The sequence below is a fragment of the Leopardus geoffroyi genome, chromosome A3 (genome assembly GCF_018350155.1).
Source record: "Leopardus geoffroyi isolate Oge1 chromosome A3, O.geoffroyi_Oge1_pat1.0, whole genome shotgun sequence".
Taxonomy (NCBI): Eukaryota; Metazoa; Chordata; class Mammalia; order Carnivora; family Felidae; genus Leopardus; species Leopardus geoffroyi.
This window is the reverse complement of record NC_059336.1, coordinates 103,039,077-103,063,752: the sequence shown is the minus strand read 5'-3', so window position 1 is coordinate 103,063,752 and position 24,676 is coordinate 103,039,077. Positions and strand designations below refer to the sequence as shown.

General features: G+C 46.6%; 1 protein-coding gene across 1 annotated transcript in view; it reads left to right on the top strand.

Moving 5' to 3' along the window:
- FBLN7 (fibulin 7) overlaps window positions 1–24,676 on the top strand; it is a 49,914-nt gene that overhangs the window by 2,844 nt on the left and 22,394 nt on the right. Inside the window, exon 2 of the mRNA XM_045446883.1 lies at window positions 21,676–21,835. Within this exon, the coding sequence (XP_045302839.1) occupies window positions 21,676–21,835 (160 nt within the window). The remainder of the gene's footprint in view (window positions 1–21,675; window positions 21,836–24,676) is intronic.

The following is a 24,676-nucleotide window of genomic DNA, read 5'->3' as shown; positions in this document are numbered from 1 at the left end:
GGCAACCCACGGACGTCTAGCTAGAGGCAGCAGGAATTCTCACAGCAGCAATGCACAGCCCTGTCTGGGCTTCCTCTGTTTACCGGGAAATGTGCTCACTTGGTTATGTTAGGTTATGATGGGTGTGTGTTTGTGAGTGCATGTGCACATGCCTGTGTGCCGGTGCCTGTGATTGCAACTGTGTTTGCGTGAACGAGTGATTGTATTTGCGATGGTGTGTGTATGTGCAGGTGTACCTGTGATGTACCTGAGAGAGAGAGAGAGAGAGAGAGAGAGAGAGAGAGAGAGGGAGTGTGTGTGTGTGTGTGTGTGTGTGTTACAGGGTAGGGGGAGGCTGCTTTCTGCAAGGGTCTGGAGCACTGATCTCATGGGGATGGACAGTATTGTCCCCTCTCCTGCAGTCCTCCATGGCTTTCCAATTGTGTCCCTCTTGTCAGTACATCTGTCCTGAGTTACTTTGCAGGGTTTTTGTGATTAGCTGGATGGGAGCAGGTGGTCATGGGGAAGGAGGGCAGGTTGAGCAGTGTGGGGATCCCATGGGTGGGGGCCCCGTCTTAAAACTGCTGCCCACTCTGTGGCCTTCCCACTAGAAGAGAAACAGCCTCACTGGGGAGACAAGAAAGGGAAACATGTAACAAACGCCTCACCTCTCCTCCCCATGGTAGCCCTAAGTGAGTAAGGAGGGCAGGGTCTCAGCATCCTCCTTGCCCGTGGGGTGGTTCAGAAGGCTTCCCCTTCCCCCAAATTTCTCTTTGTGGAGGTTCTTTTGGTTACCTTCTCCCATCTGCTTTTTACAGTTTAATGACAGAAAAAAATGTTTTTGATATACATTTCCATGATTTTTCCCATAGAGCTACATATTCTATATGTGGTAACTACCACCACAGTCAGGATACCGTTCTGTCACCTCTGAACTGATCTGTCCTTCATCACTGTGGTTCTGTCTTCTCCACAGTGTCATATAAACGGAATCAACAAGTGCATAGCCTTTTGAGTCTGGCATTTTAAATTTAGCATAATGCATTTAAGATTCTTCCATGTTATTCTAGTCTGCATAGTCGTTTTACTAATTAATACTGTAACAGTCATATTTCATGGTGTAGGTGTACCACAGGTTTAAAAATTTTTTTATGTTTATTTATTTTTGAGAGAGAAAGAGAGAGACAGAGTGAGTGGGGTAGGGCAGAGACAGAGGGAGATATGGAATCCAAAGCAGACTCCAGGCCCTGAGCTGTCAGCACAGAGCCTGACGCAGGACTTGACCCCACAAACCATGAGATCATGACCTGAGCTGAAGTCAAATGCTTAACGAACTGAGCCACCCAGGCGCCCCAGTGTACCACAGTTTGTGCATTGGTTCACATGCATATCGTTCACTGAACTGAATGATACTTAGAATGTCATTTCCAGTTTTTGGTGATTATGAATGGAACTGCTATGAGCATTCCCATACAGCTTTGTGTGTGTGTGTGTGTGTGTGTGTGTGTGTGTGTGAATATAAATATAAATATTCTTTTCTCTTGTGCAGATATGTAGAAGTGAGATTGCTGGGTCCTATGGCAAATGCATACTTAACTTCGTAAGAAACTGCCAAACTGTATTCCATATTAGTTGTATCATTTTACATTCCCTCCCACCAGCAATGTATAAAAGACTGTGTTACGCTACATCCTCACAACTTAATATTGTCAGGTTTGTTTGTTTGTTAACAAGTCATTCCGATAAGTAGGCAGTGAGGTCTTATTGTGGTTTTTATTTCCATTTCTCTAATGACTAATAATATTGAGAATCTCTTCATGTGCTTATTTGCCATGAGGACTCTACTGGGTAAAGTTCTGTCCATCTAAAACCTGGATTAATTTCTGGGGTGCCTGGATGGCTCAGTCGGTTAAGGTCTGACTTCAGCTCAGATCATGATCTCACAGCTTGTGAGTTCGAGCCTCGCATCAAGCTCTGTGCTGAAGCTCAGAGCCTGGAAGCTGCTCTGTGTCTCCCTCCCTCTCCCTCCATCCCTCCCTCTCTCTCTCAAAAATAAGTACACATTAAAAAATGCATAATTTCTTATTGTTCAGTTTTGAGTGTTCTTTATGTATTCTAATTACAAGTCTTTTTCAGATATGTGAACTGCAAATATTTTCTCTCAGTCTGTAGCTTGTTTTAAGAACACCTATCCCAGAGCAAATGTTTTATTTTTTTTAATTTAATTTATTTTTTAAATTTACATCCAAGTTAGTTGTCATATAGTACAACAGTGATTTCAGGAGTAGATTCCTTAATGCCCCTTCCCCATTAAGCCCATCCCCTCTCCCACAACCCCTCCAGTAACCCTCTGTTTGTTCTCCATATTTATGAGTTTCTTCTGTTTTGTCCCCCTCCTTGTTTTTATATTATTTTTGTTTCCCTTCCCTTATGTTCATCTGTTTTGTATCGTAAAGTCCTCATATGACTGAATCATATGATATTTGTCTTTCTCTGACTAATTTCACTTAGCATAATACCCTCTGGTTCCATCCACGTAGTTGCAAATGGCAAGATTTCATTCTTTTTGATTGCCGAGTAATACTCCATTGTATATATATATATATATATATGCCACGTCTTCTTTATCCATTCATCCATCGATGGACATTTGGGCTCTTTCCATACTTTGGCTATTGTCAATAGCACTGCTATAAACTTTGGGGTGCACGTGCCCTTCTGAAACAGCACACCTGTATCCCTTGGATACATACCTAGTCTTGCAATTGCTGGGTCATAGGGTAGTTCTATTTTTAGTTTTTTGAGGAAACTCCGTACTGTTTTCCAGAGTGGCTTCACTAGTTTGCATTCCCACCAGCATTGCAAAAGAGATCCTCTTTCTCTGCATCCTCGCCAACATCTGTTGTTGCCCGAGTTGTTAATGTTAGCCATTCTGATAGGTGTGAGGTGGTATCTCATTGTGGTTTTGATTTGCATTTTTTCATGTGTCAGTTGGCCATCTGGATGCCTTCTTTGGAAAAGTGTCTATTCATGTCTTTTGCCGTTTCTTCACTGGAATATTTGTTTTTTGGGTGTTGAGTTTGATAAGTTCTTAATAGATTTTGGATACTAACCCTTTATCTGATATGTCGTTTGCAAATGTCTTCTCCATTCTGTCAGTTGCCCTTTAGTTTTGCTGATTGTTTCTTTCATTGTGCAGAAGCTTTTCATTTTGATGAGGTCCCAATAGTTTATTTTTGCTTTGGTTTCCTTTGCCTCTGGAGACATGTTGACTAAGAGGTTGCTGAGGCCAAGGTCAAAGAGGTTTAAGGGTTTTAAACTTTGATGAATCTAAATTGATCAATTTTTTATTTTTATGGATCATGCCTTTGGTGTCAGGTCTGAGAACTCTTTGCCCAACCCCAGGTCCTGAAATTTTTCTTCTGTGTTTTCTGCAGATTTTTTTTTTTTATGGTTTTGCATTTTTACATTTAGGTCTGTGATCCATTTGGAGTTTATTCTTGCGTAAAGTGTGAGTTGTACATTGGGATCACTTTTTGCATATAGATTCCCATTTGTCCCAACATCATTTGTTGAGAAGATGATTCATTTGCCATTGAATTATTTCAGCAGCTTTGACAAAAATCAGTTCATTGCACACATATGTGAGTACTTCTGCCTGCAACACACTATCTTGATTACTATAACTCTCTAGTAAGATTTAAAATCGGGTAGATTTTAAGATTTTGTTATATTTTTCCAAAATTGTTTTGACTATTCTAGTTTCTTTGCCTTTCCATTAAAATTTTAGGATTAGGGGCGCCTGGGTAGCTCAGTCAGTTAAGCATCTAACTCTTGATTTTGGCTCACGGGGAGCTGAGTCCTATGTTAGGCTCTGTGGAACACACTTGGGATTCTCTCTCTCTCTCTCTCTTTCTCTCTCTCTCTCTCTCTCTCTCCCCCGCTCCCGCTGCCCTTCCCCCACACATGCACTCACGCACTCTCTTTCTCTCAAAAACAAAAAAATAAAACATTAAAAAAATAAAATTTTAGAATTAGCTTGTCTATTTCTTAGAAACAAAAAATCCTATCAGAATTTTTATTGAGATTAAATTAAATCTATTAATCGATTGGGGTGAATTGACATGTTTAACAATACCAAGTCTTCCAATCTATGAACATAATATGTCTGTCCATTTATCTAGATCTTTGATTTGTTTCATCAGCATTTAAAAATTTTCAACATAAATATACTTTGTTAGATTTATACCTAAGTATTTCATTTTTGGAACTCCTTTAAATGGTATTATTCTATTAAATTTTCATTTCCAGTGGCATATTCCTAGTATATGGAAATCTAATGGATTTTTTCCGTGTTGACCTGTTATCCTGTGGCATTGTGGAACTCCCTTATTAGGAAGTTTTTTTGTAGATTCTCTCGGATTTTTTATATAACTGATTATGTCATCTGTGAATATGGGCAGTTTTATTTCTTCTTTCCAATTTATGTGCCATTGGGTTATTTATTTAGCTTTATTACACTGACTAAAACCTCTAGTACCATGTTGGATAGGGATGTGGACATCCTTGCCTTGTTCTAGAACTTAGGAAGAAAGCATTTGGTTGTTTTTTTTTTGTTTGTTTTCTTTTGTTTTTTTAACATTGTGATGCTAGCTATAGGGTTTTTTTGGTAGATGCCATTTGTCAAGTTAAGATTTCCTTTGAGTCATAGTTTGACAGAGTATTATGAATGGGTGTTGAATTTTGTCACATGCTATTTCTGCTTCAATTTCTATGATCCAGTCTGTTAAAAAAGCGGATGACCTTGATTGATTTGCTAATTTTGAAACCAGCCTTCCTGTCCCAGATAATCTTAATTGGCCTTATTTCTGTTTTTATATATGTTTCTCTATATTCCTCTGTATTTCTGGATTCCACTTGCTAACATTTCGTGAGTATTTTTGTCTGTGTTCATGAGGGATATTGGTGTATAGTAGGGGTCAGCAAACTATGGCCCCTGGGCCACATGCAGCCCACTGCTGGTCGAATCTGGCCACACCTGTTCATTTACATATTTCTGGAGCTGCTTTTTGCCCTACAGTTGCAGAGTTGAGAGGTTGCAACAGAGGCCATATGGGCTTCAAAAAAGAAAATGTTTACGCCCTGGCCCTCTATAGATAACATTTGCTGACCCTGGCTTATAGTTTTCTTCTACTGTCTTTGCCTGGTTTTGTTACCAGGGTCATGTTGGCTTCATAAAATAAGTGAAGTGTTCCCTTCTCTTCTGTTTTCTGAAAGAGCTTGTGTAGCATTTGTGTCAGTTCTTGAAATGTTTGGGAGAATTTACCAATGAAATCATGTGAGCCTGGAGATTTCTTTTCTGGAAAGTTTTTTTGTTTTGTTCTGTTTAAAAATATGTTTTTAATGTTTATATATTTTTGAGAGAGAGAGAGACAGACAGACAGAGTGTGAGCAAGGGGAGGGGCAGAGAGATAGGGAGACACAGGGTCCGAAGCAGGCTCTAGGCTCCAGGCTCCGAGCTGTCAGTTGTCAGCACAGAGCCCAACGTGGGGCTGGGGCCAAGAAACCGCGAGATCATGACCCGAGCTGAAGTCAGACACTTAACCGACTGAGCCACCCAGGCGCCTCCCCCTCTTCTGGAAGGTTTTTAACTATGAATTCAATTTCTTTGACAGATACAGAACTATTTAGGTTAGGTTTCTCCTTTGGGCGAATTTTGGTAGTTTGTGGCTTTCAAAAAATTTGGTCTGTAGTCCTCTCTTTTAAATGTAGTCAACTGCTTTTAAATGCCCTGAAGATTAGTCCACATTTCTAAACAATTGATCTCCTGTAATGACAGATACTTTGTGCCATTGTTCACCGCAGAGCCAAATAGTCTACTATGATTAACTTCCTTTCTTATGTAAGTAATTCTTCTGTCGTCCTGAAATTTTCCCCCCTTTCCCCTCGGTCAAATACATAAGCACAGTGGTTTCCAGAAGCTCTTTCCTATTCCACGTTCTGTCAGGGCTGCTTTCCCTCGGAGCCTGTACTTGCCAGTCCGGCTGACCCTGACTTTGGCTGCCTGCTCTTCGGAGCTGGAGTCTATGTTTTATAGATCATACGTCTTCCTCTTTCTTGGCTCACTCCCTTGTTTTTCTGAACGCATCCTCAGGAAAATGATGTTTTAATGTGTTCTCGTGAGGTGTTCCCAAGTCACTGTCCTCCTGTAGATAGTACCCTTTTTCTACACCGACCCCTTAAAGCAGTCAGCAGTACACATTATGCCCAGGCTGTCCGTGGGGAAAGCCCTCATGTGGGGCCGCGGAGCCCTCGTGGGGAGCGAGGCCAGAGGAAGAGGTAAGAGGAGGGCAGCTGGCCCATCCACTGTCCCCTCCTGACCGTGTCAGGGGAGGGAGGTGGAGGAGAGGATTCCAGACTATTCCTTGATCTGTGATGAATGAGGTGGAGAAGGCATGTGTGCCCGGAGTCTAGGCTGAGATGGCTTGTTGGTCGCTTTAGAACTCAGAGTGGAAAGACACTACAATTGACCAGGGCTGTCTGCACAAATCCATGGGTATGGGCTGAAGCGACAGGGACACGTGAAGCATCCAGATCTAAAATAGGGGTACAGGGATTCTCCACTCTGAGAGTTTGCATTGCGCCACTTGGCTTCTGCAAAAGCCCTACAAAAGGACCTGTTTTCACTGTCCAAAAGAAATCGGGGAGGATTTTCGCTTTTATGAAAAAAGGCAAAAAGCTAAAACAGCAGTACGCGTTGGTTTCGCAGCGAGCTGTTGTAGAGGCTGCGGCAGCCGGAGCAGCGAGGGTGGCGCCACCAAGCTCCTTCCCTGGGAACCACACTCAGCATCTCAGCACCCAGCCTCTAGAGCTTTGAGCCGTGTCCGTGAGCATCCGAGCTTCCTCTGGGGAAGCTCAACAAAATTTCCATATAAATTAATGGTAATTGCATCTTCGCTTGAGGCCACTTTGGCTTACAAAGGGTTTCATAGGAACCCTTCACTCTCAGATAGCTGGGGGGTGGAGGGGTGGGGGTGAACAGACCTGTATTTCACAAAACAAATATTTGGTGCCTCCAATGGCCCAGGTGCCAGGATCAAGACAGACAAGGACCCCGCTTTTGGTTTCAAAAGAGCTGCCCTGGAACTGAATTTGGCAGACCCGGTGACAATTTGAGCTGGGCTGTTCTGCTGATCTGCTCCAGATTCAGCCCCTCTGGACTGCCAGCCTCATTCATCTGTGGATGGCTGCCAGGTTAGCCGAGGCGGGCTGGTCTCAGAGGGCCGCACGCAGCCTGTCATCCTTCAGCAGGCTAACCTGGCCTTTTCACATGGCGGTAGTGGCCGTGGGCCGAGACTGAGCATGAAGCACAAGATTTCTTGAGACTGTTCAAAAATGAACCTGGGATTTGGGGTTGATCCGAGTACGGATCCTGATGTCAGCAGATCAGGATACAACGGCCATTGAAAAGATAGTTTGTTATTTACAGTTCCCAAGAAGATGGGGCACACCATGCCTCATGAGGCCTCAGGAGAGACCAGGCAGAGAGATAGGGCAGGAAACTTCCTGCCTTTATTGGGTTTCTGAGGGAAGGAATGGATGAGACAGGGTAAGGGGGCTAACCAAGTTGAGATTGGCTAGTTTGACTAATCTTAGCAGGGTTGCCCCTATAGTTGCCTGATGCCTGATCCTGGGGCTATGGAGAGAGGGGGACTGGGGTGGGAGGGGGTGTTACTGTCTCACTAGTGCAAGAGTCAGATAAGGGGGGGAATGGTTCTTGGCTTGGTCGGTTTGCATATCAAAGGTGTGCAGCGGGGGTGTGCAAGGTGTTGAGTTGTTTGCTACCTCTAGGAATTTGCTAGCCCTGAGAGGGGCAGTCTGTCCCGAGTCAGCAGGGCCCCAGATGTCAAAATATCAGATACAGAAACTACACAACATGGTTCACCTAGATCCAGCCTTGGAACTGGTATATCGCTTCCACTACATTCTCTTGGCCAAAGGAAGTCACAAGCAAGTCACAAGGCCAGCCTAGATCCGAGAGGTGGGAAAAGAGATTTCCATCTTTATGAGAAAAGCGGCTCAGTCTCCTTGCAAATGATGTAGGTGGCTGGGGGGCGGGGGGGGCGGGGCGGGGAGGGGTTTGGATTGTGGCTGTTTCTGCAAACTTTCCATCATAGTGACCCAGAGATTTACTCTGCACAGTCACTTATCTTTAGACACACGTGTGCAGTCAGAGTGAGGAGGCGTGACAGAGAAGCCTTCCTGGCACCTTGGGCTTTCTCCAGAGATCCCCTCCTTCCCCTGGCACCTTCAGAAACGGGACTCAAGTCCTGTCAAGGACACCCCTGATTACAGAGAGGAATGGTGGCCCCTTTGCTCTCTTAGGGTCGTTTCTGGCCCCAGCTTTGGGAGGTGGGTATTGACAGTGTGAACGGTGAGAGCTGAGGTGTGGCCTGCTAGGGAAGGACAGTGTGACAGGGCAGCACAGTGCCTTCTTGGGGCAGCCTGGAGTCTTTCAGTTGGGAACCAACGCCCTGCCAGGCCTGCTCACACTAGAGGATCAATCCTGCTTGACACCACACTTGATACCAGGTGGACCAAACCGTCTTGGTCTGTGAAGCTGCTGGCCTCACCATCGGGCCACCAGCCCTCCCTCCATGCCTGCCCAGGCGTGCTTCCCAGCCAGCGGTCCGTGCTCCACGTGTCCCAGGATGAATGTCTGTCTCCTCTTGACAGAAGCCTGACGGTGCTGGTCACTCCCTTGATCCAGAGGGACAACGGTGGGGCTGCTGGGCTGCCGCCAGGCTTCTCGGGGCTTGTGCAGCCCTGGGGCCCTGGGAGAACATCAGGGCAGACTCTCTGGGTGGGTAGAACTTTCTACATCCTTTCAAACCCTCCACCAGAGTCTTTCATGCTTCTTGGTAACTGCCCAGGACCTAAAATTAGTCCATCACGTGCATTTTCATGGAAGAAGAAAAAAAGTGCCTATACTTTGACAGGACTCAAATCTACCCATTTCAGTAAGTAGACTCTATACCTCAAGGAAGCGATCATTTATTTTCCCTACATATAAGAAAACGTGTGCCCCCGTGGCAGTATGGGTACCAGAATCTCCCTAAGGAGGCAGCTAAATGGAAAGAAAGGCCCAAGGAACTCATTCTGGTGATGGATTTCCAAGTAACATCAAGATACAACAATTGTTCGTGTCTGAGAACTGGAGGGCTGGGGAGAGGTTGGTGGCAACTCAAGGCACCCAGAAGTCCCCCCAAGCTGCTTGTTAGCCCCACTGTTGCCCTCTGGTTTGGCCAATGACTCAGACATTTCTCTTTATGCTAGAGATTATAGTGCCCCTAGACCCTCCACAGAAGGGGAGCGCACACTGCAAGCCCAAGAGGAGCCCTTTCCTCTGCTCCCCTGGGCTGTGTTTCCTAACTCTGCAGGAGGGGCTGGGGTCAGAGAACATGACGTACAACTGGGTGCACTGCCCAGGAAGCTGAGAGAGTCGATGCTTCCAGCTTACTTGAAGAAAGGGAAAGCACCACAGAGTTCCAAGGTAGGGAGGGGTGTCCGTAGGGTCAGAGGCAAAAAGAAACAAAGAAAAGCTACTTCCAGAGAGCATCAGTCACCAGTCAGTCATTTACACCGTAGCGAGAAAACATACACACAAGTTAAAATCAGCTGAACGTGTCAGTATCACCTCAGGGGCTCCTGTGATTTAGGCCTTTTGTCTGATTGCATGATTCAAGATTTTACCCTTTTAGAATTTACCCTTACTAACTGGTAAGATAATGTGCTCATTCAACAACTTTGTCCTGAGTGCCAGTCCTGCTGGAGGTCAGTCACTCTTCTGGGCCTGAGGAGGCAGCATGACCCAAGGCAGTTTAGCAAGTGGAAAAGACTCATAGCACCTGGTCCATGTCTTGGCTCCCACTCTTCCTGGATGAGCACCCTAGGGAAAGGTCTTGCCTCTGATGACTCAGTTGCCTCCCATGAACAAGTGAGGATAACAGACATATATGTCTCACAGGATTGTAGTAAGGAGAAAATGAATGGGATTCAAAGAACAGTTTCATAATAAGTGCTCAGTTTGTCGTAGGGGAGGGGAAGCTGAGGCAGACACAGGCCCTGCTGTCATGTAGCGTCATGTAACCAAGCAGGAAGAGAAAAACAAGAGAAACGTGAGAAGTATCAGAAGGCAGGTAACTGGAATGGGGTACTGTTTTGAAGGGAGGCCAGGAGGCTACCGTACCCTTAGTAGGCAGGTACTCTCGGATAATGGAGCTTCTAAGTGAAAGTGGAAATACAGAGCCTGACTTCTGAGGACCAGGGGCAGAATTTCTGGACAGAAGAAACAGCCCGTGCAAAGGCCCTGAGATGGAAACAAGCTTGCTGAGGTGTGTGGAGAAACACAGATGAGGTCCAAACACCGGAGTTCAGCAGACAGAGGAAGGCACTCGATCTGGGCACAGTTGGCAGTGGCTGAACTTGATCACACAGGGCTCTGTAGGCAGAATAATGACCCCCCCCCCCCCCGCCAAACATGTCTATATTCTTATTCCCAGAACCTGTGAATCTGACCTTGATTTTAGCTCAGTGAGACCCATGTCAGACTTCTGACCTCCAGAACTGTAAGATAATAAATTTACGTTGGTTTAAGCTGCCAAGTTTATGTTTTTTTGTAGCAGCAATAGGAAACAAATACACCCAGCTCCACAGTAAGGGAGCTGGCCTTATTCCCATGTGTAGGGAGCCATTGTTGGGGGTTAGGCGAGTATGTGATGCGGTCTGGCCTCTGACCTCTGTCTTTGGAAAGCATGGATCATAGGGAAGGTGAGGACATGGGAAGAGCAGGTAGGACACACTTGTGGTGGTCCGGAGAGGACCATTCCAGTCTTGCTATTGCCTGCCCACCCAGAAACACTTGGGCTTGTTGACTAGTGAGGGTAGGAAGAACTGGAAGCATTAGCCTTCATAGCCATCCAGGCTAATTGTTACTCTAAGAATAACGAATCCCAAGACCCCGAATCTCCCACCATGCCCAAGCTCATAGCAGCCATTTTATCTGTCCCGTTAGCTTTGCCCATGCTGCCTGTGGGGACCAGGCTTTTTGTCCGCTCCATCCTCTCTCTTCCCCCTCTTCAAAGGAGTCAACCACAGGAGACTTGGTTTTCTGATAAAACCCAGATGTTGATTTGCATGAGTCACATAACTCTGGGGTCCTGTGTGAACATGAGTACACATGTATACCACATACTGAAGCAACCAACAACCAGCAAGAACCTTCCTGAAGGGTCTATGTATGTGGCAGGGGGACAGCCAGGGGAACTGAGAGGGGCCACCAGCAGACAGGGGGACTTCTCCGAGACCCTCATTCTCGTTCTCGTAGGCTGAAGAAAGAGACAGAACCTGCTTTCTGAGTGGATGGGCTAGACACAGTGTGGTGCATAAGGTCGCCACACCATCCTCTGACTGGGTGTCCCTTAGCCTCAGTTTCTCTAGCTGTAAAATGGAGATAATGGTGCCCACCTAATAGGGCTGCATGGAGGACTGACTGAGATAAAGATGGCTGTGTTTTTGGGGGGGCGCCTGGGTGGCTCAGTCGGTGAAGCGGCCGACTTCAGCTCAGGTCATGATCTCGCGGTCCATGAGTTCGAGCCCCGCGTCGGGCTCTGTGCTGACAGCTCAGAGCCTGGAGCCTGTTTCAGATTCTGTGTCTCCCTCTCTCTGACCCTTCCTCATTCATGCTCTGTCTCTCTCTGTCTCAAAAATAAATAAATGTGAAACAAACAAACAAACAAACAAGATGGCTGTGTTTTCTACAGCAGTGCCTGATGTGAAGTAGGGTACTTGGTAAATATCTGTGGAATCCTGAATGAATGAATGAATGAATGAATGAATGAAAAGAAACACTATATTAAATTTTGCGTAACATGCCCCATTTCTGAGGCTCTGAGGTCCTCCGGTTGTGGAGAGAGGTGAAGGGAAGGCCTGACTGTCAGGTGGGCTCCAGCAGGAGACTGTGGCTGGTTGTGTGGCACGGCTCTGTGTGTGTGTGTGCATGTGTGTGTGAGCTCAGCTCTCCACTGGGCTGGGCGTCACGTTTGCTAAAGATAATGCCGGTGCCAGTAAGGCACAAGCAGGTCTACAGGTGGTGTGGCAACTAGGCAAAAGTTAGCTGGGCAGCAAGCAGTTATTAGCAGGCAGGTGAAAGAATAAGGCAGGTTTGGGTGATGAGATGAATACGATTGTCCTGGCCTCACACTTCATTCCTTCACCCCTCATTCATTCATTCCTTTGTTGATTCATCTAGTTTGAACTCAGAGCCTCTGCTCAGTGAGGAGGATACCCAGCTGTCCATAACTGGTTTTCTGCTCTCAAGTATGCAAAGCAGCCAGGGGAGCGGTGGGCTGAGAGGGTGTCCATAAGGGGGCCATCAAGGCCGGCAGGGGCTGTGGTAAAACAAGAGGAGTCAGGAGGCGGATGGAGGCAGGGCTCTTGGTGGCTCTCCATGGACCCCTCTCTAAAGTAGACCCAGTCATCCTATTACATCAGGATCTGGAGAAGGCATGCTGGGGTTTAAATCCTGGATGTGTCACCATGGCCAAGCGACCACTTGGCTTCCTCACCTATAAAGTGGGCGTAATAATGTGCCCACAGCCTGGCATTGTCGTGAGCATTTAATGAGTTACTTGTGTAAAGTGTGGTGACGGTGCTGGCTCTGGATTCCCTCTGTTGTCATCGCTTCTGTGGTCATTTTAAAAACTATACAAGATGGGGGATTGGAGTGTGAATATAGAATTATGGACAGCCAGCATAAACCCCCAAATGCCCTGAGCACCCAGGGGTCCAGAGCTCCAAAAGGAGTCTCAGCTGGAAGACTGTGGTGGCTAATTTTACATGTCCACTTGGCTAGACCAAAACACCCGAATATTTGATCGAACGCTTAGGATCTAGATGTTGCTGTGAAGGTAGTTTTTAGATGTGATTAGCATCAAACCAGGAGACTTTAAGTAAAACAGATGCCTTTCATGATGTGGGTGGGCCCCCATCAAAAGACCAAGAGCCACCAAGATGGAAGGAATTCTGTCTCTAAACTGCCTTTGGATTCAAGCTACATCAACTGTTCCCTGGGTCTTCAGCCTGCCACGTGCTTTGCAGATTTTGACTTCTCAGCCCCCACAACTGCACGAGCCAGTTTCTTAAAATAAATCTGCCTCTCATCCTCTGTCTCTCTCAATAGGTTGTGTGCATACACAGTGTGCATTCTGTTGGTTCTGTTTCTCTGGAGAAGCCTGACAAGGGCCTTGGCCAACCCCCCAAGCAAAATTCACTCACTTCCCCCAGAAGCATCCACTTTCTCTCCTCTTCTGGGGTGCTGGGTAGAGGTCACTGAGATGAGGGAAGGCGAAGGAGTTATAACCCGCCTCTGACTTGCTCTAAAATTAAAATAACTTCTGGAGAACAAAACATGCACAAATCCGACATGACTCAGACGCGGAGGGCTTCAAGCCTTGGCTAGCAGGCACACATTTGGCAAGTGTGCTCTGTCCTTTCATAGACCTAATGGCATCAAAACATCTGTGTTCCCATTAACAAAATGCTGACATGACACATAGCTGTGGCTTAGAAGAAACCAGCTCAAGAGATGGCCGCTCTGAGGTCTGAGGGGTCATCCGTGGCCACCTGAAGGGGTCTCGGGGTTCTACTGTCAGCGAGGTGGCTCTCGGTGATTGTCACTGTCTCAAGACTGTCACCGTAAGAAAGGCCATTGAGCCAGGTCATGTGAGAACAAAAGCCTCAAAGACCATCCCCCCCCCCCCAAGCACACCCCTGGAACTGCACCCATGCCCTTAGGTGCCTTGAGAGCAGGCTCTGGGTCTCGAATTTCATTTATAAATTGAACCCAAACGGCCAGAAGGCATGGATGTAGTGGTAGGGGTCAGGTCTTCTGGGTTCTGGCATAGTGATGGGGTGAGCTGGGGTGGGGGATGCACATAGCCTTTGTCTTTGTCCACACCTGGCCCAGCAGGTAGGGTGTTGAGGTATAAAATGGCGCTGGAAGCCCACCTCTACTGGGGCACTGGTTAGTTTCAGAGAAAGGGAGTGTTGTAAGCTCTGATGAATGTCCATTAGATCCTCCAGAATAAATATTATGAGAGAATGGGTTGGGAAGAAGGTGGGCAAGATTTCCCCGGGGGGTAGCAGGGAGGGTGGAATATGGTTTGATGGCTGCATTACTTCCAAGAACCCTCGGACCAGAACCCCCACCCTCCTGGCTCTCAGCACTGGCCTGTGTGTTCCAGAACCATCTATGCCACCTCCACCCCAGCTTGGGAACAGCCAGGCGGGGTGACTTCTGTTGCTCCCTCTTTCACTGGCTCATGTCTTTCCCTGCAAATACTGCCATTGGCATGGCATTTGAAGAGTTTGCCACCCATTTGAAGAGTTTGAACACGGACACCGTAAATCCTGGTCTTTTCTCCTCAAAGATGGAAGAGTTTCTCTGCATGTCTCTTCTTGGTACCATTTCAAAGAAATTATTAACTCAAAGAAATGGAAACTATTTTTCGTTATTTATTGTCAACGGCATAAGCCAGGCGTGGAGCCAAGCTTTCAAAGGGACGGAAACTTAAACCATTTGAGGGGATCTCCTCAAGAAAAATATTAACAATGGGGCACCTGGGTGGCTCAGTCGGTTGAGCATCCGACTTCAGCTCAGGTCACGATCTTGAGGTTCATGAGTTTGAGCCCCACATCGGGCTCACTGCCGTCAGCACAGAGCCCACTTAGGATCCTCTGTTCCCCTCTCTGTGCTCCTCCTCTGCTTACTCTCTCTATCAAAAATAAATAACATCAAAAAATTTAAAATAAAGAAAAACATTAAAAATGAGGGCCCCTTGAGGGCTCTGGAAGAGACCTTTGAAAGTGGGGGCCCCAACGTGGTGACTTCCTCAGCCACTGGGGTATGCCCTCCCTTCCCTGTGTGGAGCCCTCCCCTTGCCAGCCCCATCTGGATTTGACCTTTGCCCGGTCATGGCTTTGGTGGGCCTTCCCACCTGAGTGGGAGGAGGGCTATAAAAAGGCATGTGGAGCCTGTGGTTGTTTTTTGCAGTTGGGGTCTGAGACCTTGAGATGGGAAGGGTCTGCCCAAAGCCAGGCTTTGCTGTGCCAGTGCCAGGCTGCCATGCGGGTGGCGGACTCCTGAGGGTTTGGCCTCTTTCCTGTCCCCCGGCCCCGGAGGCCCTCACAGCCCCCTCGGCCTGACCTTGCCAAGGGCTACATTTGCAAAGAGGAAAGGACTTGTTTCCATGCTTCCGCCCCTCTCAGCCCAGAGCAGGAGATGGCAATGGGTGTGGGGGGGAAGCTGGCTGACAAGTGGAGCCCCTTCCCCAGACTGAAGAGAGCACTGGGGTCAGAAGTGAAATCGAGGGCCAGGGTCCCTTGATGATAACTGTGCTTTCTGACGTCCACGCAATGCCACAAGCCAGTGCCAAGAAGAGGGAGCTGATACAGAACCTGCATCCTGTGGTCCAGCCTGTGCAAGATGACCCTGGTATATGTGTGCATGTGCGTCTAATCCAAGTTCAAAACAGACAGAAAGTCAACAGTGGTTGTCTCTGATCATGGGACTTGCTTATTCTTTGTTTTGATGTGTTTTCAGTATTTTGAATTGTTTTGCAGGAAGTATGCTTTCTATGATCATGCAAAATGATAAATCATTCTTTCTCGGTTTGGAAAGGGAAAACACTTAGCTCTTCAGCCCCCCCTCCTGTGTTCTTTTGTTCCCATAATGCAGACCTCCTGAGCCCTTGACTTGGTCTGTAAAGATTCCAGCCTCATCGCCCAGCCCTACAGATGAACCCAGTCATGCCTGTGCCAAAGTCCCACTCCAGGCAACAGATTTGAGGGTGGCTCTCAAGGGATCCATTTCTAGCACTTTGGGATCAAGGAACTCCCCTGTTAGTAGCAGCTGCCATACAGACCCATCAAACCTCATGTCAAAAGACAGTCATTCTCTCTGTTCCCTGGCACCCTGGCCCCTACCCGGCCTGCTGGCTTGCCAAGAGCACAAGATCTTTCTTTTCTTTCTTTCTTTCTTTCTTTCTTTCTTTCTTTCTTTTTTTTTTTAGTATTAGGGACTTTATTTTATTTTATTTTATTTTATAATTTTTTTATTTTTAGTATTAGGGACTTTATTTTTAATATAGTATTTAATATAATAAATAATATTTTTTAATATTGGGCTTTATTTTTTATTATTTTTATTTATTATTTTATTGTTAGTATTAGGGACTTTATTTTTTTTACTCTCTCTCTATATATGTATTTCACTATATATATATTTCTGTATATTATGTATTATTATTATATATTATATATTATATATTATATATTATATATTATATTATATATATATAGTGAAATAATCACCACAGTAAGTTTAGTAAACATCACCTTCCAGAGCTACAAGTTGTTTTTCTCTTGTGATGAGAACTTTGAACACCTCCTCTCTTAGCCACTTTCAAATATACAGTACAGTACTGTTCACCGTAGTCATTATGCTGTACCTCACATCCCCAGAACTTATTTATCTTATAACTGGAAGTTTGTACCTTTTGACCCCCCTTCATGCATTTCCTCCACTCCCCCCCAACCCTTCAACTCAAGCAACCACCAATCTGTTTGGTGTTTTAGATCTCACATATAAGTGACTTCATGTAGTATTTGTCTTTCTCTGTCTGACTTATTTCACTTAGCATAATGTCCTCAAGGTATATCCATATTGTCTCAAATAGCAAAATTTTCTTCCTTTTTATGGCTGAGTAATATTCCACTGTGTGTGTGTGTGTGTGTGTGTGTGTGTGTGTGTGTACACACATATATATGTATATATATGTGTGTGTATATATATATATGTATATATATGTATATATGTGTGTGTATATATATACATATATGTATATATATACACACACATATAGGTATACATATATATATACACACACACCACATTTTTAAATCTTTTCCCCCATCGGTGGGCACTGAGTTTGCTTCCATATGTTGGCTAGAGTGAATAATGGTGCAACAAACATGGGGCTGCAGCTGTCTTTCTGAGAGAGTGATCTTGCTTCCTTTGGATACAGTGGATATAGAATTGCTGGATCATATGGTAGTTCCATTTTTAATTTTTGGAGGAACCTCCATACTCTCTTCCACAATGCTGCACCAATTTACATTCCTGCCAACAGTGCACAAGTAAGCAGTCCCTTTTCTCCACTACCTTGCCAACACTTGTTATTTCTTATCCTTTTGATCCTAGCCATCCGGATAGGTGTGAGGTGATCTCCCTGTGGTATTGATTTGCATTTCCTTGATGATAAATGATATTGAGGGGCGCCTGGGTGGCGCAGTCGGTTAAGCGTCCGACTTCAGCCAGGTCACGATCTCGCGGTCCGGGAGTTCGAGCCCCGCGTCAGGCTCTGGGCTGATGGCTCAGAGCCTGGAGCCTGTTTCCGATTCTGTGTCTCCCTCTCTCTCTACCCTTCCCCCGTTCATACTCTGTCTCTCTCTGTCCCAAAAATAAATAAACGTTGAAAAAAAAAATGATATTGAGCATGTTTTCTTGTACCTGTTGGCCATCTGGATATCTTCTTTAAAAAAAAAAAATGTCCATTTAGAGGCATCTGGGCGGCTCAGTCGGTTAAGTGTCCAACTCTAGATTTGGGCTCAGGTCACGATCTCAAGGTTCGTGAGTTCAGGCCCTGCATCAGGCTCTGTGCTGACAGTGCAGAGCCTGCTTGGGATTCTCTCACCCTCTCTCCCTGCCCTTCTGCCATGCGTGTGTGTGTGCCCTGTCTCTCTCTCAAAATAAAAAAAAAAACTTTAAAAAAAAGAAAAAGAAAAATGTCTATTCAGTTCCTCTGCCCATTTTTTAATTAGATAGGGTTTTTTTTTTTTGCTATTGAATGATATGAGTTCTTTATATATTTTGGATACTAACACCTAATCAGATAGATGATTTGCAAATATTTTCTCCCACTCTCTATGTTGCCTTTTCATCTTGTTGATGGTTTTCTTTGCTGTGCTGGAGCTTTGTTAGTTTGATGTAGCTGCATTTGTTTATCTTTGCTTTTGTTGCCTTTGCTTTTGGTGTTAAAGCCCAAAAAAATCATTGCCAAGACCAATGCCAGGGAGCTTACCATCTATGTCATCTTTTAGGAGTTTTATGGTTTTAGGTCTTAAGTTCAAGCCTTTAACCCAGTTTGAGTTAGTTTTTGTGTGTGGTGTAAGGTAGGGATCCAGTTTCATTCTTTTGCATGTGGCAGTCCAGTTTTCCCAGCACCATTTATTGAAGAGACTGTCCCTTCCCCGTTGTGTGTTCTTACCTCCTTTGTCATAAATTAATTGGCCATGGGGTGCCTGGGTGGCTCAGTCGGTTAAGCGTCTGACTTCAGCTCAGGTCATGAGCTCACAGTCTGTGAGTTTGAGCCCCACGTCCGGCTCTGTGCTGACAGCTCGGAGCCTGGAGCCTGCTTCAGATTCTGTGTCTCCCTCTCTCTCTGCCTCTCCCCTGCTCATGCTCTGTCTCTCTCTGTCTCAAAAATAAATAAAAACATTAAAAAAAATTTTTTTAATAAAGAAATAAATTAATTGGCCGTAAGCACATGGGTTTATTTCTGGGCTCACAGAGTTCCTTGTTACACCAATTTGTTCTGTTAGCATCACCCCGGTGAGGATGGAGGCAGGGATGGGCCAGGGCTCTAAGATCTTCCCTCAGCAAGTCTACCTGAAACCCTTCCATTGGCCTCCCCTCCTGGGATGAGGTCTTTCTGTGCTTGGTCTTGAAGGTTTTTCCATTGTGACTGGTGAGGTGAGAACTTAGGAGGTTGGTGCCTATTGTCCACTGTGTGGGTGTTGGGAAGGGCTCCGGAAAGTGCACTAGAAGCAGAGGACAGCTGTGCCTGGACCCAGGAGCCAGTTAGACACACTTGGCTGCCCAGCGGCCGAGTGGAACCCGGGCCTCTTTTCCTCCACCTGCTCTGTTCTCCTTTCTCTACTTCTAGGAGCCCCATGGCACCAACCCAGGCCCCTGGCAGAGGCCGTGGCACTGATCTCCTCTTCCCCACTTCAGAATGTAGTCTTTCTGTGTCCCCTGGGGCAGCTGTGGCCCAGTGAGCCCTCTCCAGATGTCAGGGCCCTGGCCACCTTGTACAAGAGGGAGGCAGCTGCTCACCGGGCTCAGTGTGGTCAGGGATGTTTCTTCCACTCTGGCCCTGCTTCCTGTCGCCACTGCCTGTGCTCCATGACCTGAAACTTGCACAGGAGCAAGAACTCCACTCCTGTGGGTTATGTTGCTCAGGTCATAGCAACATAGCAGCATATCAGCTGCTAGTGCAAATTAATCGATAAGATCATTCACCACAGAGGGATGTGTGAAGAACAAATGAGACAGGGCGTAAGACACTCCACTGGGGCACGTGCAGCCGAGGGTTTGGGGTCTGGGGGTGGTAGCTCTGGGATGGACGTCATCCATGTTCCCATTTTGGCCTTACCACTCCTAAGCTGCATGATTCAGGGACCGCTGCTTGAGTTTCAGCCCATATATTTTCATCTGTGAAATAGAGACAATCCCCGGCCTTCACGGGCGTGCTACCAGCCAGCAGTACTCTTTGAAGCAGAAATGGCCTTGTCAACTGTGACGAACTTCACAAGTGTAACACATAAGTCATGAAGCCATCTTTTTTTTTTTTTTAATTAAAAAAAATTTTTTTAATGTTTATTCATTTTTGAGAGATAGAGTGTGAGCGGGGAGGGGCAGAGAGAAAGAGAGACAGACAGAATCAGAATCTGAGCTGTCAGCACAGAGCCCGACACTTGGCTTGAACTCACGAACCGTGAGATCATGACCTGAGCCAAAGTCAGGCGCCCAACCGGCTGAGCCACCCAGGCACCCCAGTCAGAAAGCCATCTATAAAAGCAGCTTCTAATCACATCTTGGCCTTTTGGCTAAGATCCAGTGTATAAACAGCTTCTTCTTTTTTTCTTTAAGGGAGGAGAAGTGGGTGTGGGAAACCCAGTCTGGGTAGGATGGTGTGTGGTGCTGGGCAGGTAGGGGATTGCAGGAGGTCACTCGCTGCCCCGGTGCCCCAGAGCCTGCGTGGGAATCACTACAATGGGGGAGAAGGGAGGAAAACAAACAAAACCTCTCTTCCCAGCAATTGCATTTGGGGCTAGGCCCAGTCAGGCCCCAGTTAGGGTGGAGACCAAGGAGCCCCCATGGGTTAACGAGTTCCAGGGGCAACTGGGGATTCAGCTTTGTCAAAAGCATCCATTGAAGCAGGCCAGTGAGTCATCTGTTTGGTGAAATCCCCAAGGTGCCTTGGCCTGGCAGCCGCCCTGGGAGAACGGCAGCAGGTCTGTTTCCACCATGGTGGCAGCATGCCATTGGCAAGGCTGGAAGCCACCCGGGCTGCGGAGGCCACATGACTCCCAGCCGCCCTGCGCCCTTTGAGAAAATTACGTAAAATTGTAAAACCAGTACTCACTGTAGAAAAGAATTAGGTATAAAAGATAAAATTAAAAATGATCCATAAGCCTATCCCGAGAGATAACTCTCACTGTCTTCTTGCTGTTCTCCTTTGTTCCGTGCAGGTAATATGAGTCAGGTTAGATAAGGCCAGGCTGAGGGAACGCACAGACCCCATGGGACTCCCCCCAAGGCCAAGGTCCTACTGTAAAGAAGGTCCCTTCTTTACTCCTTTTCATGTTCTGGCTCTAAAGGGCAATTGAGACTGGAAACCTTGAGGTTTCTATCACTAAGTGTGATGCTGGGTTAGATAGTCTTTGTCATGATAAGCACATGCCACCTTTTTCTGTTTTTTAAGCTTTTTAGGATTTTTAAAAGTTGTTTATTTTTGAGAGAGAGAGAGCACGAGTGGAGGAGGGTCAGAGAGAGAGGGAGACAGAGGATCCGAAACGGGCTCTCTGCTGTCAGAGCAGAGTCCAATGTGGGGCTCGAACTCACAAACTGTGAGATCATGACCTGAGCGGAAATCAAAAGCCAGACGCTTAACCACCTGAGCCACCCAGGCGCCCCTGTTTTGTAAGCTTTTTAAAAACCATTATAACTGGACTTTGACTTTCATCGAATGCTTCTTTAACTCTACTGAATTTCTTCTTTATTTGCCTTATTACATTTTTTAAAGTACAGGAACCATCGAGCATCCCTGGTTTGACTGGTTTATGTTTTATCATCCATCTGTTTTTAAAATTGTTAAAGAGAGAAAGAAAGAAAAAGTTCATGAAGCCCAGATTTCAGAGCATTAATTCAGAGTGAAGAATTAGGAAGTACTTTTGAAGTAAGACTACTGATCATAAGGCACTTAGGTTTGCTGTTCAACCTCCCAATCATTTAGAATCATCAGTTCTGCCCTTTGCTCTGAAAAGCAGGAGTTTTGTTTTTCTTGAGAAGCGATCTGGCGCTAGGATATGTGTGCTCAGGACCTTTGTCTGGTGACCTAACTCAGCACCAGATGTCGGGACGCCTTGGGAGGCCACTCTCCCATCGTGCTTAGCGAGCCACTAGGGCATTTGGGGCCCAGGGGTCTGGGTGGCTTCTGGAAGCTGAGAGCGAACTCATGGCACTGAAGCAGCCATGGTGGTGGTGGTGGTGGTGGTGACTTTTTCTGTCCCCAGAACTGTCTCAACAAACAGCAGCTCCTCACGGCCATCCGCCAGCTGCAGCAGGTGCTGAAGGGCCAGGAGACGCGCTTCGCCGAGGGCATCCGCAACATGAAGAACCGGCTGGCTGCACTGCAGAACTCTGTGAACAGAGTGGGCCCAGACACCCCCCCAGGTGGGTCCCCACATCTGCACCACTAGGGTCACATGCAACACTCGGGCCCTTCACCTGTGGGTTCTGTCCGCATCCCCACTTGCCCACGCCTCACCCTGTCCTGAAGTGGATTCCGGGCCTTTCCCTACCTCGCCTCCTGCTGGGGGCCCGTTTTAAAACCCTGGTTGGGGGGTGCCTGCGTGGCTCAGTCAGTTGAGCATCCAACTCTTGGTTTTGGCTCTGGTCATGATCTCAAGCCCCACATCGGGCTCTGCACAGATGGCTTGGAGCCTACTTGGGATTCTGTCTGTCTCTCTCTACCCCTCCCCTGCCCATGCTCTCTCTCTCTCTCTCAAAATAAATAAATAAACATTGAAAAAAATAAATAATAAATTTAAAAATAAAATAAGATACTGGTTGGTAGGGAGCGTATGGTGAGTGTATTAAAAAAAGCATCTGCTGGCTCTCCTCTCCCCCATCTGAAGGTCACCCTTTTCATTTGAGGCTTACTAACGCTCTCGTCTACATAGTATCCTCACAGAATTGTCAAAAGACACCACTCTTAAAGCGTGAGCTGCTTTTCCCTTCCCTGTCCCCACCCAGGGAGACTCCATTTGGTTCCATTTATTTATTTATTTATTTATTTTTTAATTTTTTTTTTTTTCAACGTTTATTTATTTTTGGGACAGAGAGAGACAGAGCATGAACGGGGGAGGGGCAGAGAGAGAGGGAGACACAGAATCGGAAACAGGCTCCAGGCTCTGAGCCATCAGCCCAGAGCCTGATGCGGGGCTCGAACTCCCGGACCGCGAGATCGTGACCTGGCTGAAGTCAGACGCTTAACCGACTGCGCCACCCAGGCGCCCCGGTTCCATTTTTTTAAAAAATTTTTATCGGCTATTTTCTTCCAGCAGTTTTAAGTTTACAGCAAAACTGAATGGGAAGTACAGAGAGCTCCCTCCCTGAACATACACCCTCCCCGAACACACACACCACCTCCCCTCCACAACGTCCCACACCAGTGTGGCATGCCTGCTACAGTCCCCCAACCAACATTGGCTTCAGTTTCTCAGGCATGACGTTAGTCCTCTGACCTGAGTCCTCCATTAGTGGGAGGGGGTGCTGCTGAGGGCAAGTCCCGTTTGGTGAGGGTTACGGTGGACCCTCCGAGGGTAGGACTCTGACAGACACTGGGCGTTTTCCAGGTTGTCCCAGTAACAGCTCTCACTGTGGGGCCATTGGATGGGTGACTGGGTTTCCTCTGGCCTCTCCTCAGGGTGACGGGAGTCAGGGGGCCAGTCACCATGTTTGTTCTACGTCATGAGCCTATGGAATATCTGCTGTCATTGACTCATGTCAGACAATTTATCAAGGGCCTCCTTTGTTGTGTGAGACGAAGTTTCCTGTGGAAGGCGTTGGATTCCCTACCTCTTCAGAGATTACAGCAGCAAATCCAGAGTCTCCCCAGCACTGAGTTGCTGCTGTTCTCCTCGGCCCCACCGGTACAGAGTTAGACCTACCTGCCAAACTCCTCACACTCTCCAAGGCACTGTGAGGCCCAGCCTTCAGTGGGGCTCCCCACAGCCAGACTCTGAGAGGCAGGCAATCCTTCCTTTGTGCTACAGATGAGGAAACTGAGGCCAATAGGAGTAAGTTAGCAGTAACAGGTACCAGATGTGATTTTTTTTTCCTGCTAGCTGCACAACTACACGGCTCCTTTCTGCTTTCATAGGATCACAGCTCCCATGGTCCTTGGGAGTTTCCAAGAAGAACCTGCAAGAGATAATTCATAAGACTGCCCTGCCTATATTAGAGGCTTCTGTCCACTAGAGTAGATAGAGAGGTCTATTGTTAAATTATTGATCTTCTTATTGCCGGATTCCGGGTCTTTCTTCCTTGAACCAGACAAAATTTTTCTTATTAAGTGGCCAATTCGCTCTTTGTAAGATTTTTTTTAAGTTTAAGTGGCCAATTTGCTTTTTATAAGACTTTTTTTTAAGTTTACTTATTTATTTTTGAGAAAGAGAGAGTGCAGGGGAGGGGCAGAGAGAGAGGAAGACAGAATCCCAAGCCAGCTCTGCATGATCAGGACAGAGCCTGACGTGGGGCTCGAACTCACGGAACTGTGAGATCATGACCTGAGCTGAAATCAAGAGTCAGATGCTTAGCCAACTGAGCCACGAAGTGCTCCTGCCAATTCTCTTTTTAAATATTGCCACAGTGCATTCTGTCTCTCCCATGCGTTGGACATGGAAGCAGGCAGTTGTCAGGATCCCCACTGCGGGTTAGGGGTTAGGAAGCTGAGCCTGGGCCTGGAGCCTGCAGGTAGTAGGGAAGTTACCTTTTACTTTTTTTTTTTTTTTTTTTTTTTTTACTTAAAAAATATATTTATTTATTTGGCGGGGGGGGGGGGGGGGGAAGGGCAGAGAGAGAGAGAGAGAGAGAGAGAGAGAGAGAATCCCAAGCAGGCTCTACACTCTCAGCACAGAGCCCCATGTGAGGCTCAAACTCACAAACCATGAGATCATGACCTGAGACCAAATCAAGAGTCGGACACGTAACCAACTGAGCCAACCAGGTGCCCTGTCTTTTACTTTTTTTTTTTTCCCCTAAGGGCATTTGCTGGGAGTCAGGAAGAATGATTTCTAGGCCTGGAGACTTCTTGGCCTTCCTCTTTCTGGCTTCTAAGAATCTCCCTCCTATTTTCCCAGCTTTCCTTTCTGGGGAACATCAAAACCCATCAACTTCAGGGCTTACCAGGCAGCTTCATTCCATTCGTGCTCCCGGTCTCTAAGATTGCTTCACTGCTGATTTCATGCCTTACACAGTAACCTCATTCCAGAACGCGCGGGGAGCTTCCCT